Source organism: Oncorhynchus gorbuscha, linkage group LG23, assembly GCF_021184085.1.
Source record: "Oncorhynchus gorbuscha isolate QuinsamMale2020 ecotype Even-year linkage group LG23, OgorEven_v1.0, whole genome shotgun sequence".
NCBI classification, from domain to species: domain Eukaryota; kingdom Metazoa; phylum Chordata; class Actinopteri; order Salmoniformes; family Salmonidae; genus Oncorhynchus; species Oncorhynchus gorbuscha.
In genome coordinates this window covers 721,469-745,645 of record NC_060195.1, presented here as the reverse complement: position 1 = coordinate 745,645, position 24,177 = coordinate 721,469, and the positions used below count along the sequence as shown (strand labels likewise).

The 24,177-nt window shown below is 45.6% G+C and overlaps 1 protein-coding gene across 4 annotated transcripts in view; it reads left to right on the top strand.

Moving 5' to 3' along the window:
* The first annotated feature begins 334 nt into the window (after positions 1–334).
* Positions 335–24,177, top strand: part of LOC124011081 (transcriptional regulator ATRX-like) — a 43,704-nt gene continuing 19,861 nt past the window's right edge. For 2 of the 4 annotated variants that reach the window (XM_046324071.1, XM_046324074.1), the window contains exons 1-13: positions 341–516; positions 2,966–3,161; positions 3,600–3,747; positions 5,350–5,459; positions 10,245–10,312; positions 11,440–11,949; positions 12,054–13,597; positions 16,761–16,830; positions 19,202–19,320; positions 19,442–19,612; positions 20,654–20,895; positions 21,081–21,266; positions 21,741–21,906. In XM_046324071.1, coding sequence (XP_046180027.1) covers positions 3,144–3,161; positions 3,600–3,747; positions 5,350–5,459; positions 10,245–10,312; positions 11,440–11,949; positions 12,054–13,597; positions 16,761–16,830; positions 19,202–19,320; positions 19,442–19,612; positions 20,654–20,895; positions 21,081–21,266; positions 21,741–21,906 — 3,352 coding nt within the window. In that variant the 5' untranslated portion in view covers positions 341–516; positions 2,966–3,143. Of the gene's footprint in view, positions 517–2,965; positions 3,162–3,599; positions 3,748–5,349; positions 5,460–10,244; positions 10,313–11,439; positions 11,950–12,053; positions 13,598–16,760; positions 16,831–19,201; positions 19,321–19,441; positions 19,613–20,653; positions 20,896–21,080; positions 21,267–21,740; positions 21,907–24,177 lie in introns of all 4 variants that reach the window. The other 2 variants (XM_046324072.1, XM_046324073.1) reach the window with 2 other exon arrangements.

Below are 24,177 nucleotides of genomic sequence, written 5' to 3'. Positions count from 1 at the left end.
TAGTACAATAGAGTTTACTAAGCAATAGAGTTTAGAATTCAAGGCAGACCAGAATGCAGCCTGCCTATATGGCCTGCCTATATGGGAGGCTCAGATTATCAGAGAAAACAGTGGCATTTCCATTGTGGAACCTGTGAATTAATCAAAAATAAACCAGCGCAAAGAGGTGGGACACAAAAAAAAATCGCCAGTAGATTGAGAGAATACGATTCACACTAAGCCTATGGAAACGCTCACATTTATTTGGCCAATCAGAAAGCCATAATTTCCTGACTCAACAACCAATAGGAAACCAGATAGGATTTGGGCGCAATGCGCCATTTTAGTGCGTCTCAAACCATCCGGTAAAATGGCGCCTTTGCTTTGTCTCCACTGAAAAAAAAAGGTTTGCTTCAATATTTTAAATTTTTTCTAAAATACAAATTACTGAGAATTATCTGTTTTACATCTCCGGGACGACGTGCCAAGAACTACACGTGTCTCAGTCATTCAAGAAATGACAAAAGAGTACAGTAGGTATGATCTTTTCCTCACAGCAGTGTCTAACGTTAGCATCTTTGCATTGATGCTCTGGGCTCGTTAGCGATGTACCGGTGTTACGCAGCGGAACCGGCTCGGTTTCCCACGGTACCAACGTAGCTAGCGACACTATGAAACCGGCTACTGCTGTTATAACGGAGGATTTATAACCTAGCTAGCTAGCTAACTCAACCACTATTACTAAGTTAGTCTTTTTTTGTGGAAAAGGTTGTAAAACAAAACATGTCAGCGGGTTTTGGTCGATGTCCAGCTGTGTTTTGGCCCGGAATGTATAAGCTAGCTACCTAGCATGCTAACTGATGTGGGATCTGACATCTGGCGAGGGGGATAAACTGATGCATTTCGTTGCATGTCTCTGGATGCTCTGGACCATTGAAACGGCACTGCAGGGTTGTCCGGGAATCTGATGTCTGAAATGTGGACATACTGTAGAGATGTTGGATTTGTATATATACAGTTTGATCACACTTTTCTATTGTGTTATTGACTATGTTTATTCCATGTGTGTCTCACTGCTTTGCTTTATCTTGATCAGGTCCCAGTTGTAAATGAGAATTTGTTCTCCACTGGCCAACCTGGTTAAATAAAGGTGAAATCAGATATTAAATGTTTGTTTACCTCGACTAACCTGCAGCCCCCCACATGGACTCGATACTGGTACACCTTGTATATCGCCTGGTTCTTGTTTCACTTTTTTTAGGTGGTTTATTTACTAGATATTTTATTTTACTCTTATTTTCTTAAAACGTTGTTAACCAAAACATTGTTGGTTAATGGTTTGTAAGTCAGCATTTCTCGGTAAGGGTCTAAACTGTTTTGATAAGAGTCAGGTTGACTTAGTGCACAGACACTCCGGTTAGTTAGTTTGCCTTTGATGGGAAGATGCCCAGTTTTTGTAGTATGTTTTTCTTCCGGTTTGCCTGATTTCTGTACTCTGTTCATGTCAGAAAGCATTAATTGTAGCAGACAAGGTCCATGTTAGTTCATTCGTCACCAGACAGGAAACCGATGCTCAACAGAAACGCACGATGGAGATGAAAAACGTCCATAAATAATGTTGGACTTAAACCTTTAGGTCGCACGCACACTGGCCTTTTCTCTTTACAGCGAGCTGTTGTACCTGCATTTTTAGCTCAAATAGCTACTGTTCAGTCACTACTACTACACATTGACTCAGTACTGGTACTCTGTATATATAGTCAGGTTACTCATTGACTCAGTACTGGTACTCTGTCTATATAGTCAGGTTACTCATTGACTCAGTACTGGTACTCTGTGTATATAGTCAGGTTACTCATTGACTCAGTACTGGTACTCTGTGTATATAGTCAGGTTACTCATTGACTCAGTACTGGTACTCTGTGTATATAGTCAGGTTACTCATTGACTCAGTACTGGTACTCTGTGTATATAGTCAGGTTACTCATTGACTCAGTACTGGTACTCTGTGTATATAGTCAGGTTACTCATTGACTCAGTACTGGTACTCTGTGTATATAGTCAGGTTACTCATTGACTCAGTACTGATACTCTGTGTATATAGTCAGGTTACTCATTGACTCAGTACTGGTACTCTGTGTATATAGTCAGGTTACTCATTGACTCAGTACTGGTACTCTGTGTATATAGTCAGGTTACTCATTGACTCAGTACTGGTACTCTGTGTATATAGTCAGGTTACTCATTGACTCAGTACTGGTACTCTGTGTATATAGTCAGGTCCATTAGTGCTGCTCCATTAGTGCTGCTGGGCAGCTCCATTAGTGCTGCTGGGCAGCTCCATTAGTGCTGCTGGGCTGCTCCATTAGTGCTGCTGGGCTGCTCCATTAGTGCTGCTCTGCTGCTCCATTGGTGCTGCTGGGCTGCTCCATTAGTGCTGCTCTGCTGCTCTATTATCGCTGCTCTGCTGCTCCATTATTGCTGCTGGGCTGCTCCATTGGTGCTGCTCTGCTGCTCCATTAGTGCTGCTGGGCTGCTCCATTAGTGCTGCTCTGCTGCTCCATTATTGCTGCTGGGCTGCTCCATTAGTGCTGCTCTGCTGCTCCATTATTGCTGCTGGGCTGCTCCATTGGTGCTGCTCTGCTGCTTGTTGAGTACTGTACTGAATACAGTTAACAGTAGTTATAATTTAGATTCTAGCCTTGCTGTTAGTGAACTTAGTTTCTAACAGCCAACATTATATCTAGTGTTGCATCTGAATTCGCACCCTATTCCCTAAATAGTGCACTCCATTTGACCAGGGCCATAGGGAACAGGGTGTCATTTGGGACAAAGTCCTAGATCTTAATTAAGATCAGGCTGTTTTGCTTTTACTTACAAAAAGGAAAGAGCCTCTAACCTGGTAATTTAGTCCGCTCTTCATCTCCCCCGTCCTTTTAAATTGTCTAATTTCCGACCTAATAGTGGGATTTCTTGTTGTTGGCAGATTAAATGAGTAGAACCTCAGCTGAATCTACAGACCAAATGATGGAGCAGGAAGTAGATCATCTTCCGATTACAGACCAGATGGAGGAGGAGGAGGAGCGAGGTCAACTTCAGATTACAGACCAGATGGAGGAGGAGGAGGAGGAGGAGGAGGAGGTCAACATCGGATTACAGACCAGATGGAGGAGGAGGAGGAGGTAGGTCAACATCAGATTACAGACCAGATGGAGGAGGAGGTAGGTCAACATCAGATTACAGACCAGATGGAGGAGGAGGTGGTAGGTCGGTCGGTCAACATCGGATTACAGACCAGATGGAGGAGGAGGAGGTAGGTCGGTCAACATCAGATTACAGACCAGATGGAGGAGGAGGTGGGTCAACATCAGATTACAGACCAGATGGAGGAGGAGGTAGGTCAACATCAGATTGTCTATTTACCTGCTCACTTTTTCAGATGTATCCACCTGTGAACTTCATGAATGTCTTACCAGAGCTGGTTGAACGTAGTGCACTAGATAGGGTGCCATTTGGGACACAGCTGGACTGTAGCTTCTGTAGCAGGTAATAGGACGATCACTCAGGGTCTATTCTGAGGTTTTTCATTAGACTCATGTTGACTCTTGTTTACTCCTCAGCCTGGGAGCTCAGCAGAGACTGAGAGACCCTCCTCTTCTCACACCAAGAGGAAGCCTGCTGTTACAGCCAAGCACACCGGAGGGAATGAGTCTGACACATCGGACGAGAGTGGACAGGAAGATGGCGCCTCTGACAACCCCTCAGATGGTAAGGTCTACCACGACCTGGGGCCAGCACGTGTTTTAATGCCTCTTCATATCATTGTGGAGCCAGAAGGTGCATTTCTACACTTTGTGGATAATATTGTTGTTGGTCTATTCTGAGTTGATGCTCAAGGTGGATAATACTGTTGTTGGTCTATTCTGAGTTGATGCTCAAGGTAGATGATAATATTGGGAATATATATAGGGAATAGGGTTCCATAGGGCTCTGGTCTAAAGTAGTTCACTATATAGGGAATAGGGCTCTGGTCTAAAGTAGTGCACTATATAGGGAATAGGGTGCCATAGGGCTCTGGTCTAAAGTAGTTCACTATATAGGGAATAGGGCTCTGGTCTAAAGTAGTTCACTATATAGGGAATAGGACTCTGGTCTAAAGTAGTGCACTATATAGGGAATAGGGTTCCATAGGGCTCTGGTCTAAAGTAGTTCACTATATAGGGAATAGGGCTCTGGTTTAAAGTAGTTCACTATATAGGGAATAGGACTCTGGTCTAAAGTAGTGCACTATATAGGGAATAGGGTTCCATAGGGCTCTGGTCTAAAGTAGTGCACTATATAGGGAATAGGGCTCTGGTCTAAAGTAGTTCACTATATAGGGAATAGGACTCTGGTCTAAAGTAGTGCACTATATAGGGAATAGGGTTCCATAGGGCTCTGGTCTAAAGTAGTGCACTATATAGGGAATAGGGTTCCATAGGGCTCTGGTCTAAAGTAGTGCACTATATAGGGAATAGGGCTCTGGTCTAAAGTAGTGCACTATATAGGGAATAGGGCTCTGGTCTAAAGTAGTGCACTATATAGGGCATAGGGCTCTCGTCTAAAGTAGAGCACTATAAAGGGAATAGGGCTCTGGTCTAAAGTAGTGCACTATATAGGGAATAGGGCTCTGGTCTAAAGTAGTGCACTATAAAGGGAATAGGGCTCTGGTCTAAAGTAGTGCACTATATAGGGCTCTGGTCTAAAGTGGTGCACTATAAAGGGAATAGGGTTCCATAGGGCTCTGGTCTAAAGTAGTGCACTATAAAGGGAATAGGGTTCCATAGGGCTCTGGTCTAAAGTAGTGCACTATATAGGGCTCTGGTCTAAAGTAGTGTACTATAAAGGGAATAGGGCTCTGGTCTAAAGTAGTGCACTATATAGGGCTCTGGTCTAAAGTGGTGCACTATAAAGGGAATAGGGCTCCATAGGGCTCTGGTCTAAAGTAGTGCACTATATAATATAATAATATATGGGACGCTCTGGTCCAAAGCGAACAGTCATGTGTGCATACATTCTACGTAAAGGTGGTCCCGGGCATTGAACCACTACCCTGGCGTTACAAGCGCCATGCTCTACCAACTGAGCTACAGAGGACCACTGTAAAGGGAATAGTGTTCCATAGGGCTCTGGTCTAAAGTAGTGCACTATAAAGGGAATAGATAAACGGTTTGAATCCTCCCATCGTTAAATAAAAGGTTTTGACCAGGAATGTGTCTTCCTACTGCCTAATATCCAGACCCGCTGCTGAATGAAATCATTCAGTTTGGGATTGATACTGGATGTCAACTAAACATGTTTGTCTCTCGGTCTTCCTCTGTTTATATCCAGATACCACTTTGGAGGAGAGGATAGACTGCACCGCCTGTGGACAGCAGGTCAACCACTTCCAGCGCCACTCAGTGTTTGAGCACCCGATGCTCCATGTGCTCCTCTGCAAGGTAGATACACCTGCAACACCCTCTCTGTCTATCTTCCATCTGTCTGTTTGTCTCCTATCGGGCTCTACATCTTTCCATCTGTCTGTCTCTCTATCAAATTCTGTCTCCATCTGTCTGTCTTTCTCACATACCCTTTCTTCTCTAGTCTGTGATTGTGGGATGATTGTCTCTGTCTCGTCTGTCTGTCCGTCTGTCCGTCTGTCTGTCTGTCTGTCTGTCTGTCTGTCTGTCTGTCTGTCTAACTGTCTCTCTCCCTCTCTGTCTGTCTGTCTCTCTGTCTGCCTGTCTTTCTCTCTGTTTGACGGTGCGTACCTATATAACGTAGGTAGATGGTGTAATGACGGTGTGTTCCTATATAACGTAGGTAGAGGACGGTGCGTACCTATATAACGTAGGTAGAGGACGGTGCGTACCTATATAACGTAGGTAGAGGACGGTGCGTACCTATATAACGTAGGGACGGTAGAGGAGAGGACGGTGCGTACCTATATAACGTAGGTAGAGGACGGTGCGTACCTATATAACGAGGTAGAGGACGGTGCGTACCTATATAACGTGGTAGAGGACGGTGCGTACCTATATAACGTAGGTAGAGGACGGTGCGTAATATAACGTAGGTAGAGGACGACCTATATAACGTAGGTAGAGGACGGTGCGTACCTATATAACGGTGCGTACCTATATAACGTGCGTAGGGTAGAGGACGGTGCGTAATGAACGTGGTAGAGGACGGTGTACCTATATAACGTAGGTAGAGGACGGTGCGTATATAACGTAGGTAGAGGACGGTGTGTACCTATATAACGTAGGTAGAGGACGGTGTGTACCTATATAACGTAGGTAGAGGACGGTGTGTACCTATATAACGTAGGTAGAGGACGGTGTGTACCTATATAACGTAGGTAGAGGACGGTGTGTACCTATATAACGTAGGTAGAGGGTGTAATGACGGTGCGTACCTATATAACGTAGGTAGAGGACGGTACGTACCTATATAACGTAGGTAGAGGGTGTAATGACGGTGCGTACCTATATAACGTAGGTAGAGGGTGTAATGACGGTGTGTACCTATATAACGTAGGTAGAGGACGGTGTGTACCTATATAACGTAGGTAGAGGGTGTAATGACGGTGCGTACCTATATAACGTAGGTAGAGGGTGTAATGATGGTGTGTACCTATATAACGTAGGTAGAGGACGGTGTGTACCTATATAACGTAGGTAGAGGACGGTGTGTACCTATATAACGTAGGTAGAGGACGGTGTGTACCTATATAACGTAGGTAGAGGGTGTAATGACGGTGCGTACCTATATAACGTAGGTAGAGGGTGTAATGACGGTGTGTACCTATATAACGTAGGTAGAGGACGGTGTGTACCTATATAACGTAGGTAGAGGGTGTAATGACGGTGCGTACCTATATAACGTAGGTAGAGGGTGTAATGATGGTGTGTACCTATATAACGTAGGTAGAGGACGGTGTGTACCTATATAACGTAGGTAGAGGACGGTGTGTACCTATATAACGTAGGTAGAGGACGGTGTGTACCTATATAACGTAGGTAGAGGGTGTAATGACGGTGCGTACCTATATAACGTAGGTAGAGGACGGTGCGTACCTATATAACGTAGGTAGAGGACGGTGCGTACCTATATAACGTAGGTAGAGGACGGTGCGTACCTATATAACGTAGGTAGAGGACGGTGCGTACCTATATAACGTAGGTAGGGGACGGTGTGTACCTATATAACGTAGGTAGGGGACGGTGTGTACCTATATAACGTAGGTAGGGGACGTGCGTAGGTAGAGGACGGTGCGTACCTATATAACGTAGGTAGAGGACGGTGCGTACCTATATAACGTAGGTAGGGGACGGTGCGTACCTATATAACGTAGGTAGGGGACGGTGCGTACCTATATAACGTAGGTAGAGGACGGTGCGTACCTATATAACGTAGGTAGAGGACGGTGCGTACCTATATAACGTAGGTAGAGGACGGTGCGTACCTATATAACGTAGGTAGAGGACGGTGCGTACCTATATAACGTAGGTAGGGACGGTGCGTAGAGGTAGAGGACGGTGCGTACCTATATAACGTAGGTAGAGGACGGTGCGTACCTATATAACGTGGTAGAGGACGTGCGTACCTATATAACGTAGGTAGAGGACGGTGCGTACCTATATAACGTAGGTAGAGGACGGTGCGTACCTATATAACGTAGGTAGAGGACGGTGCGTACCTATATAACGTAGGTAGAGGACGGTGCGTACCTATATAACGTAGGTAGAGGACGGTGCGTACCTATATAACGTAGGTAGGGGACGGTGCGTACCTATATAACGTAGGTAGAGGACGGTGCGTACCTATATAACGTAGGTAGAGGACGGTGCGTACCTATATAACGTAGGTAGAGGACGGTGCGTACCTATATAACGTAGGTAGAGGACGGTGCGTACCTATATAACGTAGGTAGAGGACGGTGCGTACCTATATAACGTAGGTAGGGGGCGGTGCGTACCTATATAACGTAGGTAGGGGGCGGTGCGTACCTATATAACGTAGGTAGGGGACGGTGCGTACCTATATAACGTAGGTAGGGGACGGTGCGTACCTATATAACGTAGGTAGGGGACGGTGCGTACCTATATAACGTAGGTAGAGGACGGTGCGTACCTATATAACGTAGGTAGATGGCGTAATGACGCCATGAATTCATTGCCCTTGACAATCAACCGTTCTCTGTCGTGGGTGGTGTTGGCTTTCGCCGACTCGTCGATCACCGGTACACACTACCAAGGGCGCTATTTTTTCAGATGTTGCTCTACCGGAGTTACACATTAATAGCGTCACAAACTATGGAACGCCGTTTTGGTCTTTGCGTGTCAAAAAAGACCCAGTAGCTCTGTCAAAGCTGAACTAAAAAGTCTGCAAACAAGCAAATACCGGCCACGAACGATGTGTTTACATCACCGCGTTGGTAATAAAGCATCATTTGTTCAACCGCAACTTCTGGGGTAGCTAGCTTTAGCTTGGTACCTAGCTAGCTTTAGCTTGGTACCTAGCTAGCATCAATACAACCAGCCTGATAACAATGACCAGTAGGAACTGCAGTCATTTTCATTATTCTTAGCAATGATTTAGGAATCCTTGTGAGTATTGTTGTTCGCCTATTGTAATTGAGCTTCAGTTCGTGGAAAGATATAACGTTATAAGCAGCCAGCTAGCGAGGCTCGACTAGTCTGGGTTATGTGTTGTGAAGCTAGCCCCAATAAGGATTATGCAAAATAGTGGGATTTGTGTTTTGACTTCAAAATAAAAGTATGTAATTGACAGCGATGCAAATGAATACAAACAGTAGAATTATGCCATACTCTTATTTTGAAGGCTAACTGCAAATTCCACTTGTGGCTAATCTTTATTGTGGCTAGCTTCACATAGATTGGTCCAAACCACCATTAAACAAATAAGAACTGTCTTATAAATTAGGGTTATTTTAGATGATGACACCTAGCTATATAGTCACCTATCTATATAGTCACCTTGTTATATAGTCACCTAGTTATATAGTCACCTATCTATATAGTCACCTGTCTATATAGTCACCTGTCTATATAGTCACCTGTCTATATAGTCACCTAGCTATATAGTCACCTGTCTATATAGTCACCTAGCTATATAGTCACCTAGCTATATAGTCACCTAGCTATATAGTCACCTAGCTATATAGTCACCTAGTTATATAGTCACCTATTATATAGTCACCTAGCTATATAGTCACCTTGTTATATAGTCACCTAGTTATATAGTCACCTATCTATATAGTCACCTAGCTATATAGTCACCTTGTTATATAGTCACCTTGTTATATAGTCACCTATCTATATAGTCACCTATCTATATAGTCACCTAGTTATATAGTCACCTAACTATATAGTCACCTGTCTATATAGTCACCTGTCTATATAGTCACCTGTCTATATAGTCACCTGTCTATATAGTCACCTGTCTATATAGTCACCTAGTTATATAGTCACCTATCTATGTAGTCACCTAGCTATATAGTCACCTAGCTATATAGTCACCTGTCTATATAGTCACTTAGCTATGTAGTCACCTAGCTATGTAGTCACCTGTCTATATAGTCACCTGTCTATATAGTCAGACCACCATTAATCTAAATACATTTGGGTTATTTTATTTTACACCTAGAACATTGTTTGCCTCCATCAGCTAGCTAGCTTTCTTTATGACCAGCACTGTTGGTGCGCGAGACAACTTTACCAGCATCATAGTATACAGTACGTGTCGATGAATCGTTGTGACACGAGTGATAATCAATAACCACATATATTTTTCTGAACGTGTTAAATTATTAGATAACGATTCATATTCAGGTCCTGATTGGTCAACAAGCTTATTTAACACCTCAAATAGTGTATATTTTGTGTGTGTGTGACCTTTATTTAACTAGGCAAGTCAGTTAAGAACCAATTCTTATTTACAATGACGACCTACACCGGCCAAACCTGGACGACGCCGGGTGCCGCCCTATGGGACTCCCAATCACAGCCGGATGTGATACATCCTGGATTCAAACCAGGGACTGTAGTGACGCCTCTTGCTCTGAGATGCAGTGCCTTAGACCGCTGCATCCAAACTAAAATGCTTCTGCTGAAACTTTAAATATCGGTTATCGGTATTGTTTTATTTTGGCAAGGACAATATCGGTATCAGCCAAAAACGTAATATCTGTGCATCACTGTTGTTTCCTCTCCCTCTAGTCGTGTTATAAGTATTACACCAGCGATGACATCAATGAAGACGAGGACGGCATGGACGAACAGTGCAGGTAGGTCCCCTCACAGAACACAGAAACATGGACGAACAGTGCAGGCAGGTCCCCTCACAGAACACAGAAACATGGACGAACAGTGCAGGTAGGTCCCCTCACAGAAACATGGACGAACAGTGCAGGCAGGTCCCCTCACAGAAACATGGACGAACAGTGCAGGTAGGTCCCCTCACAGAACACAGAAACATGGACGAACAGTGCAGGTAGGTCCCCTCACAGAAACAGAAACATGGGCAGGTCCCCTCACAGAAACATGGACGAACAGTGCAGGTCCCCTCACAGAAACATGGACGAACAGTGCAGGTAGGTCCCCTGGACACAGAACCCCTCACAGAAACATGGACGAACAGTGCAGGCAGGTCCCCTCACAGAAACATGGACGAACAGTGCAGGTAGGTCCCCTCACAGAACACAGAAACATGGACGAACAGTGCAGGTAGGTCCCCTCACAGAACACAGAAACATGGACGAACAGTGCAGGTAGGTCCCCTCACAGAAACATGGAGAAACATGGTCCCCTCACAGAACAGAAACATGCAGGTAGGTCCCCTCAGAACACAGAAACATGGACGAACAGTGCAGGTAGGTCCCCTCACAGAAACATGGACTAACAGTGCAGGTAGGTCCCCTCACAGAAACATGGACGAACAGTGCAGGTAGGTCCCCTCACAGAAACATGGACGAACAGTGCAGGTAGGTCCCCTCACAGAAACATGGACGAACAGTGCAGGTAGGTCCCCTCACAGAACACAGAAACATGGACGAACAGTGCAGGCAGGTCCCCTCACAGAACACAGAAACATGGACGAACAGTGCAGGCAGGTCCCCTCAAACGGTCGCCATTGTTCTAGCTGCCGTAAGCTCCCTGTTCTACTGCTTGAGTGTCGCCACCTCTTGTACAATATTGGCTCTCGACTATGAGTACCTACTTTCAAAGAGTCCCAGCACCTATTTTAGTCTACGCCAAGGGCTACGCCCCAACTGCCACCCTATTCCCTATATAGTGCACTATCTTTGTCATTTTTTAGAATGAGTCATTGCTTCCCAACAACAGCTGCAAATCCCAATTAAGATACGTCACGTTTTGAAGTTGACTTTCCTCGCTATCTTAACTACGCCCCAAGGTGGTGTGCTGAAGGTGGCAACCTGGTCTGCTGTGACTACTGCCACAACGCCTTCTGTAAGAAGTGCATCCTGCGTAACCTGGGGCGCAAGGAGCTGTCTATGATCACCGACAAGGACAGTAAATGGTCCTGCTATATCTGCAGCCCTCAGCCTCTGTCAGACATCGCCTCCAACTGCTCCAACATCTTGACCAAGCTGGAGAGCTTCTGGCGCACGGGACGCAAGAAAAAGAGGGAGGAGAAAGAGAGGAAGGAGGTGAAAGGGCACAGTAAGGGTAAAGGTCACCACCACCATGGTAAAGCTGTGGTGAACGGTAAGGAACATTCAGACGGGTCAGGGACCCTCACCTTCTCCTATAAGACCCTGAAGGTCCTCAAGGAGCTGGTGAAGAGGACCAAGAAGCTGATTGAGACGACCACAGGGCTCAACAGTACCTTCATCCAGCAGGCTGAGGAGGAGCAGGGAGCAGGAGGAGGTGGCAGTGGGACCAGACACCTCAATGCCTTCAGGTATCCTAACACATGTTAATATTATGACTGCAACAAAGTAAGTGAGGCAACCCAATTCTGTTATTTTGCCTAATCTATCCATTCATCCATCTATCTCTCTCTAGGTCTGTTCTGGCTGATATGAAGAAGGCCCATGCTGCCCTAGAGGAGGACTTGGAGTCACAGTTCACTTCCCAGGACCAGGGGATGCAGAACGGGGATGCTGTTTCCAACACCGACGGCCACGATCAGATTGACAACATGGTTGAGGATGGACAGGAGGCAGAAGAGGATAAAATGGCCGACACTGAGGACGGGGAGGAGCTAGAGGAGGATGGGGGCTTGTCAGAGGACGCAGAGATGGAGGGGAGCCCCGCCCCCGCGCCTCAGGACCACTCGGACACAGAGACAGATAGCCAGGCCAAAGACCAGACAGCAGTGGAGGAGGAGGGTGACCGGAAAAAAGACATTGTGTCCGTCGGGCCGGCCGTCCCTGACGAGCTCTTCCAAATGGTAGAGAGTCTGGCGGACTCCGCAGGGTTAACGCCCGGCAACGACACCATGGAAACCACCGCTGCTAGCCAATCCGAGAGCCCCGCCGCTGACTCAAACAGGAAGTCACTTGAAACCCATAAGGAGAAGGCCATGCCCAAGGTGAAGAACCTGATCGTGAAGCTGACGCCCGTTCCAGTGGTTACCACACGCACCTCCAGGTCTATGAGCAAGGATAAGGATGGGGGGAAGGAGAGGAGTAAGGATGGAGGCATGGAGAAGAGTAAGGAGGAGGTGGAGGAAGGTGGGGGCTCTGAGGAGGACAGCCGCCGCTCCAGCCGCACAAAGACCACACCCCTCAGGAAGTCACCGGATGGGAAGAACAAGATGGCCGAATCCTCTCCAGAGAACAGTGACTCAGAGGGCATGAGTCCCAGCAGGCTGAAGAGTAGAGCCAAAGGCAGCTCGGAGAAGGAACATGAGGAGGAGGAGCAGCAGAGCAATGCCTCCCCCAAGTTGACCGCTGACCCTTCTAAACAAGAAGTGGACTCTGACTCTGACGAGGTTCTGGACATCCTGCTCCAGACTGCAGCGGCAGAACACAGCTCGGACGAGGATGCGCAGCAGGACGCCGATGGTAACCAGGGCAACAGTAGCTTCAAAAGGTGCCTGTTCAAACTCAGCAAGAAAGATGGAGAGGAGGAAGAGAATGACAAGGTGAAGACTGACAAGAAGCTGGCGGCCAAACGCAAACTGAAAGCCGACGATTCAGACAACTCAGAGTCCGACTCAGACGAAGACGCAAAGAAGAAGAAGAAAAAGAAGTCCTCCTCAGCTTCTGCCAAAAAGACATCCAAGAAGAAGGGCTCGGACGGCTCCTCCGACTCGGACCTGGAGATGGAGGGACTCAGCAAACTGGCGACGGGGAAACGGAGGAGCAGCCGTGTGAAGAAGGAAAGAGAGAAGGAGAACAAGGGCGGAGATCGGAGGCGGTCGTACGAACTGAAACGCAAAGCCAGAAGTAGAGGAGCCAAGCAGCAAGATTCATCGTCTGATGACGATGAGGAGGAGGAGGAGGGAGGAGGGTCTGGAGAGGAGAGTGGAGACCAGCAGAAGATTAAACCCATCGTGGAGGAGACGGTGCTAGCAGGGAGGGGAACCTTCCACCAGTCCTCAGGTGAGTAGAGCTGTTGTTTCTGAAAGCGGTATATTGAGCTCTCTGTTTCTACAAGGCAGACGCTACACTGTGTTGTCAATACAACTCGACCTAAACTCCACTGATTTAACATCTGACCTCTGCAGTGTTTTCCACAAGTACATAGAGTAGCCAGCCAGGCGCCCCCGGGGTGTGAGGCTTGACCACTGGGGTGTGAGGCTTGACCACTGGGGTGTGAGGCTTGACCACTGGGGTGTGAGGCTTGACCACTGGGGTCTGAGGCTTGACCACTGGGGTCTGAGGCTTGACCACTGGGGTCTGAGGCTTGACCACTGGGGTGTGAGGCTTGACCACTGGGGTGTGAGGCTTGACCCCCAGGGTTTGACATTTTTTGGCCAAAGAAATTATTTCTGAAGATTAAATCCGAAATAGACAGTGAAATTATTTTATACCTTATCGAGTTTACCTCCCAGATTGGAAACATTAGTTGTGGTTTTGTGCAGAACAGGGCTCTCCAACCTTGATTCCTGGAGAGATACCCTCCTGTAGGTTGTAACTCGAACCTCAGTTGTAACCTAACAGGATTCAGATTATCAACCAGTTCATTATTAGTCAGTTGCCCTTGATTAGGGTTTGAGTGAAAACCTACAGGCCTGTAGCTCTCCAGGAACAGAGATAGAGAGCTCGGGTAAAGAAAGACTATAATTTAAATGAATTCAGTTTATTGTTATTTGTTTTGAATATGATCTGGGCCTTAGTCTTATTTTCTAAATAAGACTCAATTAAACCTGAGTTTAAGTTTCTTTAAAGTTTTTCTTTTTAAACTTTTAAATTAGAAATGAATTAAGTAGCTACAAGATATGAATTAATTGTTGTTTTCTCTTAGTCTTCTCTTGAGTTTAAGTGTCTTTTAAACTTTTACTACAAGATATGAATTAAGTTGCCCACATCATAAAAAAAAATAATAATTTGAAATGATCATTAGTTTGGACCCTATAAAATGTTTATTTTTTTATTTGTTGGATTCCATTTAGTTATTTCCCAAATTCCGTTTTCTGGTGTCTGTTTTCTGGTTAATGTTTAACCTCTTGAAACTAGGGGGCACTATTTTCATTTTTGGAAAAATAACGTTCCCAAAGTAAACAGGCTATTTTTCAGGACCAGATAATAGAATATGCATATCATTGACAGCTTAGGATAGAAAACACTCTAAAGTTTCCAAAACTGTAAAAATTGTGTCTGAGAGTATAACAGAACTGATATTGCAGGCGAAAGCCTGAGAAAAATCCAATCAGGAAGTCTCTTATTTAGAAACCTCTGCGTTCCTATGCGTCCCTATTGAGCAGTGAAAGGGATATCAACCAGATTCATTTTTCTATGGCTTCCCTAATGTGTCTAGTGTCACAAGATATAGTTTCAGGCTTTTATTTTGAAAAATGAGCGTGAGCGACAACATTGCGTCAGTGGTCACCTGGTGGTTCTGAGTGGTTTGTGTGTAATAGACAAATGCGGCCATTGTTTTTTCTCACTCCAACTAAGAAGCGAACATATTATCGAATAGATATTTGAAAAAGACTTTGAGGATTGATTATAAAAAAACGTTTGCCATGTTTCTGTCGATATTATGGATCTAATTTGGAATATTTTACGGCGTTGTCGTGACCGCAATTCCGGAACGATTTCTCAGCCAAACGTGAAGAATAAATGGAGCTATTTCGGCTACAGAAATAATCTTTATGGAAAAAAGGAACATTTGCTATCTAACTGGGAGTCTCGTGAGTGAAAACATCCAAAGCTCATCAAAGGTAAACGATTTAATTGGATTGCTTTTCTGATTTTCGTGACCAAGCTTCCTGCTGCTAGCTAGTCATAATGCTATGCTAGGCTATCGATAAACTTACACAAATGCTTGTCTTGCTTTGGCTGTAAAGCATAATTTCAAAATCTGATTAACAAAAGGCTAAGCTGTGTTTCAATATATTTCACTTGTGATTTCATGAATATTTTCTAGTAATATTTTTTGTCTGTTGCGTTATGCTAATTAGTGTCAGTTGATGACAATTCTCCCGGGTCCGGGAGTGTAGTTCCAAGAGGTTAAAATAAATACATTTGAAATTACACCTAAAAAAAAATATTAAACAATTCATTGGATGTTTTAAGTCCACAACAATGAACCTCATCAGGAGACTGCTTTGATATCTGGGAAAAACCTGATCCATTAAAATGTTTGGGTGCTGTTGGCCTCATATTCAATGGCGTGCCTAGCAAGAGGCTGTATATGGTGAATCTGGCTAGAGGCTGTTTAGCGGCGAGCCTGGCGAGAGGCTGTTTAGCGGCGAGCCTGGCGAGAGGCTGTTTAGCGGCGAGCCTGGCGAGAGGCTGTTTAGCGGCGAGCCTGGCGAGAGGCTGTTTAGCGGCGAGCCTGGCGAGAGGCTGTATATGGTGAATCTGGCTAGAGGCTGTTTAGCGGCGAGCCTAGCGAGAGGCTGTTTAGCGGCGAGCCTGGCAATACCATGGACATATAACCACGCTGCATGATTTATAAATGGCAAAGGTGTATAGGAGATCAACTTTATTCAGTTCTACACCTTTTATAAAATAGTCAACACTTGCTGGTCAGTTGTCAAAGCACAGTAAATAGACTACTGTGACTCTGCGTGGTTTGCTATGTGACAGTTCTACACCTTTTATAAAATAGTCAACACTTGCTGGTCAGTTGTCAAAGCACAGTAAATAGACTACCGTGACTCCGCGTGGTTTGCTATGTGAAACAGGACAAAGAAAATAAATGTGCCAGAAAACAAGTGGATTTTCACTCGTCATGACCATTTACGTTACATTCTAATTCACCAGCATGCTCTGTAAGGAAATTAAACTGCAACCACAGTGTGCAGAAATTGTACCTGGGGGCGGGACGTGTTACCAGGGGGGCGGGACGTGTTACCGTGGGCGGGACGTCTCATCTCTCGCTTTGAGACGGACAGGACTATCCTATCAATAGATGGCTAGCAGATGCATATTATTCTATATAGCAGGAGACGGTCCGACAGACTGGCAAACTAAGACTTTTAAATGAAAAGTATCTTAGTTTATCTGAAGTGGAAAATGTAGCTGATTGACTGACGTCCGTCTCTTATGGGAAAACATGGTCTCTAACCCCTGACCCTTCTCTGTGTGTCTGAAGGAGATGAAGGTAACCATGACGCTTCTCAGATGGGCGATGAGGAGGACGATGATGATGAGCCTGAGAACAGGTATTAAAAAGTATTTTAATTCAAGACAAACCAAATATGTCCTGAACTGCATGCTTCTCAACCAGCTGACGAACAGCCTTCAATCCTTTTTCTTATTTCCTTTACTTACTTATGGGATGGCTGTGTGTGATTGGATTGGTCAGTTGACCCCTGGGGGTTGAAGTTCAGAGGTTAACCCTCATTACTTACTTACGGGAGGGATGGCTGCTGTTTTATGGGCCCCTAACCAGTTGTGTTTTTTCACATTGTAACTTATTTCTCTTATGATCCAGAAGAGCGATTACATTCCTCGACTGGACAAAGGCTTTTTAATGAGTCCGATGCAAAGGATGTACTGCTTTTCCGAGAACGGCCCAAATCCTCATAATTCGTGTTAAAAAAAGATGTAGGTACAGGGGTTGGAGATCTGGGTGCCTTGTGAGAATTTGTCTGCGAGTGGTTAATCCGCCTCTACCATCCTTCCTATTGGCCAACGTGTAATCACTGGAGAATAAACTGGATGAGCTCCGTTCAAGACTAGCCTACCAACGGGACATTCAAATCTGTACCGTAATTTCCGGACTTTAAGCCGCTACTTTATTCCCACACTTTGAACCTCGCGGTTTATACAATGACGCGGCTAATTGATGGATTTTTCCCGCTTTCGCAAGATTCGTGCCGCCGCCAAAAAACTAAGCACCGTCACATGATGTGATGTAAATCGAGCACGCTCAAACTTCCCATCATTCTGATTACGGTAGTAATTTTGTCACCCTCATCATGGCAAAGACACGGAGAAATGCACATGATGCAGCTTTCAAGTTGAAGGCGATCGATCTGGCTGTTGGAAAAGGAAATAGAGCTGCTGCATGGGAGCTTAGCCTTAAACTCTTCAACCTATGGGGGCGCTATGTCATTATTGGATAAAAAAACGTGCCCATTTTAAGCGCAATATTTTGTCACGAAAAGATGCTCGACTATGCATATAATTAGCAGCTTTGGAAAGAAAACACCGACGTTTCCAAAACTGCAAAGATATTATCTGTGAGTGCCACAGAACTCATGCTACAGGCGAAACCAAGATGAAACCTCAAACAGGAAATGAGCAGAATTTGAGGCTCTGTTTCCCATCGTCTCCTTATATGGCTGTGAATGTGCCATGAATGAACCTGAGCTCTTTGCCGTTCGTCCAAGATGTCTGCAGCATTGTGACGTATTTGTAGGCATATCATTGGAAGATTGACCACAAGAGACTACATTTACCAGGGGTCTGTCCTGTGTTGAAATTATTGCGTAATCTCTAGGTCCATGTGCGTTCCATTTCTTCAGAAGAGAAAGTCAACTGCCACGATGGATTTATCGTCGATAGATATGTGAAAAACACCCTTGAGGATTGATTCTAGACATCGGTTTGCCATGTTTCTGTCTATTATGGAGTTAATTTGGAAAAAAGTTTGCGTTTTAATGGCTTAATTTTCGTTTTTTTTCTTACCCAAACGTGATGGAGAAAACGGAGCGATTTGTCTACACAAATAATATTTTTGTAAAAACTGAACATTTGCAATCTGAGAGTCTCCTTATTGAAAACATCTGAAGTTCTTCAAAGGTAAATGATTTTATTTTCATGTTTTTCTGGTTTTTGTGAAAATGTTGCCTGCTGAATGCTAACGCTAAATGCTACACTAGCTATCAGTAATGTTAAAACAAATGCTAGTTTTGCTATGGTTGAGAAGCATATTTTTGAAAATCTGAGATGACAGTGTTGTTAACAAAAGGCTAAGCATGAGAGCTAGCATATTGATTTGAATTTCATTTGCGATTTTCATTAATAGTTAACGTTGCGTTATGGTAATGGTCTTGAGGCTGTAGTCATGATCCCGGATCCGGGTTGGCTCAACGCAAGAAGTTAACTAAGGTCTACTACACCTGTTGTATTCAGCATTTAACTAAGGTCTACTACACCTGTTGTATTCAGCATTTCACTAGGGTCTACTACACCTGTTGTATTCAGCATTTCACTGTGAGGTCTACTACACCTGTTGTATTCAGCATTTCACTGTAAGGTCTACTACACCTGTTGTATTCAGCATTTCACTAAGGTCTACTACACCTGTTGTATTCAGCATTTCACTGTAAGGTCTACTACACCTGTTGTATTCAGCATTTCACTGTAAGGTCTACTACACCTGTTGTATTCAGCATTTCACTGTGAGGTCTACTACACCTGTTGTATTCAGCATTTCACTGTAAGGTCTACTACACCTGTTGTATTCGGCATTTCACTGTAAGGTCTACTACACCTGTTGTATTCAGCATTTCACTAGGGTCTACTACACCTGTTGTATTCGGAGCATGTGACAAATAACATTGATTTAATTTTTTTCCTCCATAGAATTGCCAAGAAGATATTGGCCCAGATCAAGGCTAACTACTCTTCAGGAGCAGAGGAGGGCTCTGACGAGGACGGAGAAGAGAATGAAGAGAAGAAGGGGAAGGGAGGAGAGGAGCAGGGTGAGCTACATTCACTTTTTCATTTCACTCGTTGATAGTGATTCTGCAGTGCCTCTTTCCACAACTAATGGTTTATGTCACTCGACTAGATGTAGAAATAACTGCTTGTTCCCCTCAACAGACGACGATGATGATGAATGGGGCTCTGGCTCTGATGTGGACATGAAGACGAGTGTGGGGCGTTACCACCGGCTGCTCCGCCACAAACTGACGCTGTACGAAGTGGAGTCGGGAGAGGAGAAGGAGAAACCAGCCAGCAAGGGGAAGAAGAAGAAGGAGACCAGACGGAAAGGTACGAGGGCTGGCTGGCTGGCTGGCCTGGTCTCTAGCTGGCCTGGTCTCTAGCTGGCCTGGTATCTAGTTGGTCTGCCTAGGCCTGTGTATTAATACCTATGGAACAGAATGAATGCCCTACTCTGCAAACTGATGACTGTTTTCAATCAACTCTATCTCCAGCCTTTCTCTCTATCCCCCTCTTTCTCCCTCTCCCCGTGCCCACTCCCCTTAACTTCTTGATGCTACCTTTAGCGGGATAATTGTCATCAACAACCACTGAATTGCGTAGTGCCACATTCAAATAATATTACTAAAAATATTTATATTCATGAAATCACAAGTGCAATATAGGAAAACACAGCTTAGCCTTTTGTTAATCCACCTGTCGTGTCAGATTTTGAAAATATGCTTTACAGCGAAAGCAATCCAAGTGTTTGTGTAAGTTTATCGATCGCTAGACAACATTATGAACACCTAGCTTGGTCACGAAAATCAGAAAAGCAATCAAATTAATCGTTTACCTTTGATGATCTTCGGATGTTTTCACTCAAGAGACTCCCAGTTACACAATAAATGTTCCTCTTGTTCCATAAAGATTATTTTTTACATCCATCCGTTTGTCTGGCACCAGCCATACAATGAAGCGATGTTATCTTTCTCGCAAATTTTTCAAAATACAAGCCTGAAACTAAACACTGTTGACACCTCGAGGAAGCGATAGGAAAAGGAATCTGGTTGATATCCCTTTAAAATGGAGCAAAGGCAGGCTATTTAACATGGAATTTTCAAAATAGAAGCCACTTCCTGGTTTGATTTTCCTCAGGGTTTCGCCTGCAATATCAGTTCTCACAGACAATATTTGGACAGTTTTGGAAACTTTAGTGTTTTTTCTATCCTAATCTGTCAATTATATGCATATTCTAGCATCTGGTCCTGAGAAATAGGCCGTTTACTTTGGGAACGTTATTTTTCCAAACATAAAAATTGTGCCCCCTAGCTTCAAGAGGTTAATTAACCTCTCCCTGTCTTTTCTCTCTTCCTCCCTCCACCTCTCCAGTGGGTAGTGATGACTCAGCAGACCCAGACTTTAAGGAGTCAGCTAGCAGCAGTGAGTCAGGAGTTAGTGAGGAGATCAGTGAGAAGGAATTGTCGTCAGAGGAGTCGGAGTCTGAGAAGGAAGGAAGTAGCCAAAAGAGGACCACGCGCTCCTCCGTGAAGAAGAAGAAGGAGGAGAGGAGCTACTCCCAGAAGAAGAAACGGCGCCGCATCAAGACCCAGGATTCTTTATTCGACGACAAGGTATAGGGAAGGAGAGGATTTTCTCCTTACTCCTAAACAATTCTATATTTGTGAATTTGGTCTGGAATTCATTGATTGGTCAATGTTTGATTGTTATCACATCATAGGTCACAATGTGTGATTGGATTGGTCAGTTGACCCCTGGGGGTTGAAGTTGAGAGGTTAACCCTCATTCTCTCCTCCAGAGCGGGTCAGGAGAGGACGGCTCGGCGAAGGAGGATGGAGACACTCCTAAAGGACAGAGGAAGAAGATCAGAAAAATCCTCAAATACGACGAGCTGAGGACGGAAACGAGGGATGCCCTGGAGGAGGAGGAGGAGAGGAGGAGACGCATCGCTGAGAGGGAACAGCTCAGGGAGAAACTCAGAGAGGTAAAAGTCAACTGTGTGTGCGCTGTTGTCATGGCATCTGCAAATGGGATGGAAATGAAGATGGACTCAGTCTATCAATGAGTCAACTACTCCTTCTGCCGATGGTTCGCTAAGGAGCCAGATGGATGTGTGGTCCATTGTGGTTCAGATAAGAGCATGGTACCAGCTATGCCATGTTTCCACGGTGATCACATAAATGTACTGAATAGAGTGGAAGTCGCTTAGCATTTCCTTAGTATTACGGTTTGAATGCTTGTGGACTAGAAGATCAGCTGCCCTATACTCCTAGGAACACAACCTGTCCCAACCAGCAGAACAGTCTCTCAGCTGCCCTAAACTCCTAGGAACATAAAACCTGTCCCAACCAGCAGCACAGTCTCTCAGCTGCCCTATACTCCTAGGAACATAACCGGTCCCAACCACCAGAATAAATGTATGTATTTGTATGTGCAGACTGTACTGCTTTTAGACTAGACTCTATATGTCCCTCCCGACCAGGTACTCGTGGTGGAGGAGGCGTCCGCCGTGGCTTGTCCAATCACAACCAAGCTGGTGCTGGATGAAGACGAGGAGACCAAGGAGCCCATGGTGCAGGTTCACCGCAATCTGGTCAATAAGCTCAAACCACACCAGGTCGACGGTGAGAGACATCATGTTGTTGTTGTTGTAGTAATTGTAGTTGTAGTAGTAGTAGTAGTAGTAGTACAATTTTTCAGTTTTTGATTTGTTAAAAAAGTTTGAAATGTCCAATAAATGTCGTTCCACTTCATGATTGTGTCCCACTTGTTGTTGATTCTTCACAAAAAAATACAGTTTTATCTTTGTTTGAAGCCTGAAATGTGGCAAAAGGTCGCAAAGTTCAAGGGGGCCGAATACTTTCGCAAGGCACTGGAGGAGTAGTAGTAGAGCCCATGGTGAAGGTGGAATAGTAGTAGTAGCAGCAGTAGTAGTAGTAACAGTAGAAGTAGCAGTCCCAGTAACAATAGTAGTAGTAGCAGTAACAATAGCGGCAGTAGTAGTAGTAGTAGTAGTAGCAGTGGTAGCCTGGCAAGAGGCTGTTTATGGTGAACCTAGTTAGAGGCTGTTTAGCGGCGAGCCTAGCGAGAGGCTATTTAGCGGCGGGCCTAGCGAGAGGCTATTTAGCGGCGAGCCTAGCGAGAGATTGTTTAGCGGCGGGCCTAGCGAGAGGCTATTTAGCGGCGGGCCTAGCGAGAGGCTATTTAGCCGCGAGCCTAGTTAGAGGCTGTTTAGCGGCGGGCCTAGCGAGAGGCTATTTAGCGGCGAGCCTAGCGAGAGATTGTTTAGCGGCGGGCCTAGCGAGAGGCTATTTAGCGGCGGGCCTAGCGAGAGGCTATTTAGCCGCGAGCCTAGTTAGAGGCTGTTTTGCGGCGAGCCTAGTGAGAGGCTGTTTAGCGGCAGGCCTAGCGAGAGGCTATTTAGCCGCGAGCCTAGTTAGAGGCTGTTTAGCGCCGAGCCTAGCGAGAGGCTGTTTAGCAGCGAGCCAAGCGAGAGGCTGTTTAGCGGCGAGCCAAGCGAGAGGCTGTTTAGCGGCGAGCCAAGCGAGAGGCTGTTTAGCGGCGAGCCTAGCGAGAGGCTGTTTAGCGGCGGGCCTAGCGAGAGGCTATTTAGCCGCGAGCCTAGTTAGAGGCTGTTTAGCGGCGAGCCTAGCGAGAGGCTGTTTAGCGGCGGGCCTAGCGAGAGGCTATTTAGCCGCGAGCCTAGTTAGAGGCTGTTTAGCGCAGAGCCTAGCGAGAGGCTGTTTAGCGGCGAGCCTAGCGAGAGGCTGTTTAGCGGCGAGCCAAGCGAGAGGCTGTTTAGCGGCGAGCCTAGCGAGAGGCTGTTTAGCGGCGAGCCTAGCGAGAGGCTGTTTAGCGGCGAGCCTAGCGAGAGGCTGTTTAGCGGCGAGCCTAGCGAGAGGCTGTTTAGCGGCGAGCCTAGCGAGAGGCTGTTTAGCGGCGAGCCTAGCGAGAGGCTGTTTAGCGGCGAGCCTAGCGAGAGGCTGTTTAGCGGCGAGCCTAGCGAGAGGCTGTTTAGCGGCGAGCCTAGCGAGAGGCTGTTTAGCGGCGAGCCTAGCGAGCCTGTTTAGCGCGAGCGAGAGGCTGTTTAGCGGCGAGCCTAGCGAGAGGCTGTTTAGCGGCGAGCCTAGCGAGAGGCTGTTTAGCGGCGAGCCTAGCGAGAGGCTGTTTAGCGGCGAGCCTAGCGAGAGGCTGTTTAGCGGCGAGCCTAGCGAGAGGCTGTTTAGCGGCGAGCCTAGCGAGAGGCTGTTTAGCGGCGAGCCAAGCGAGAGGCTGTTTAGCGGCGAGCCTAGCGAGAGGCTGTTTAGCGGTGAGCCTGGCAATACCATGGACATATAACCACGCTGCATGATTTATAAATGGCAAAGGTGTATAGGAGATCAACTTTATTCAGTTCTACACCTTTTATAAAATAGTCAACACTTGCTGGTCAGTTGTCAAAGCACAGTAAATAGACTACCGTGACTCTGCGTGGTTTGCTATGTGACAGTTCTACACCTTTTATAAAATAGTCAACACTTGCTGGTCTGTTGTCAAAGCACAGTAAATAGACTACCGTGACTCCGCGTGGCTCTTGTTATTGTGAAACAGGACAAAGAAAATAAATGTGCCAGAAAACAAGTGGATTTTCACTCGTCATTACCATTTTACGTTACATTCTAATTCACCAGCATGCTCTGTAAGGAAATTAAACTCCAACCACAGTGTGCAGAAATTGTACCTGAGGGCGGGACGTGTTACCGGAGGGGCGGGACGTGTTACCGTGGGCGGGATGTGTCATCTCTTGCTTTGTGACGGACAGGACTATCCTATCAATAGATGGCTAGCAGATGCATATTATTCTATATAGCAGGAGACGGTCCGACAGACTGGCAAACTAAGACTTTTAAATGCAA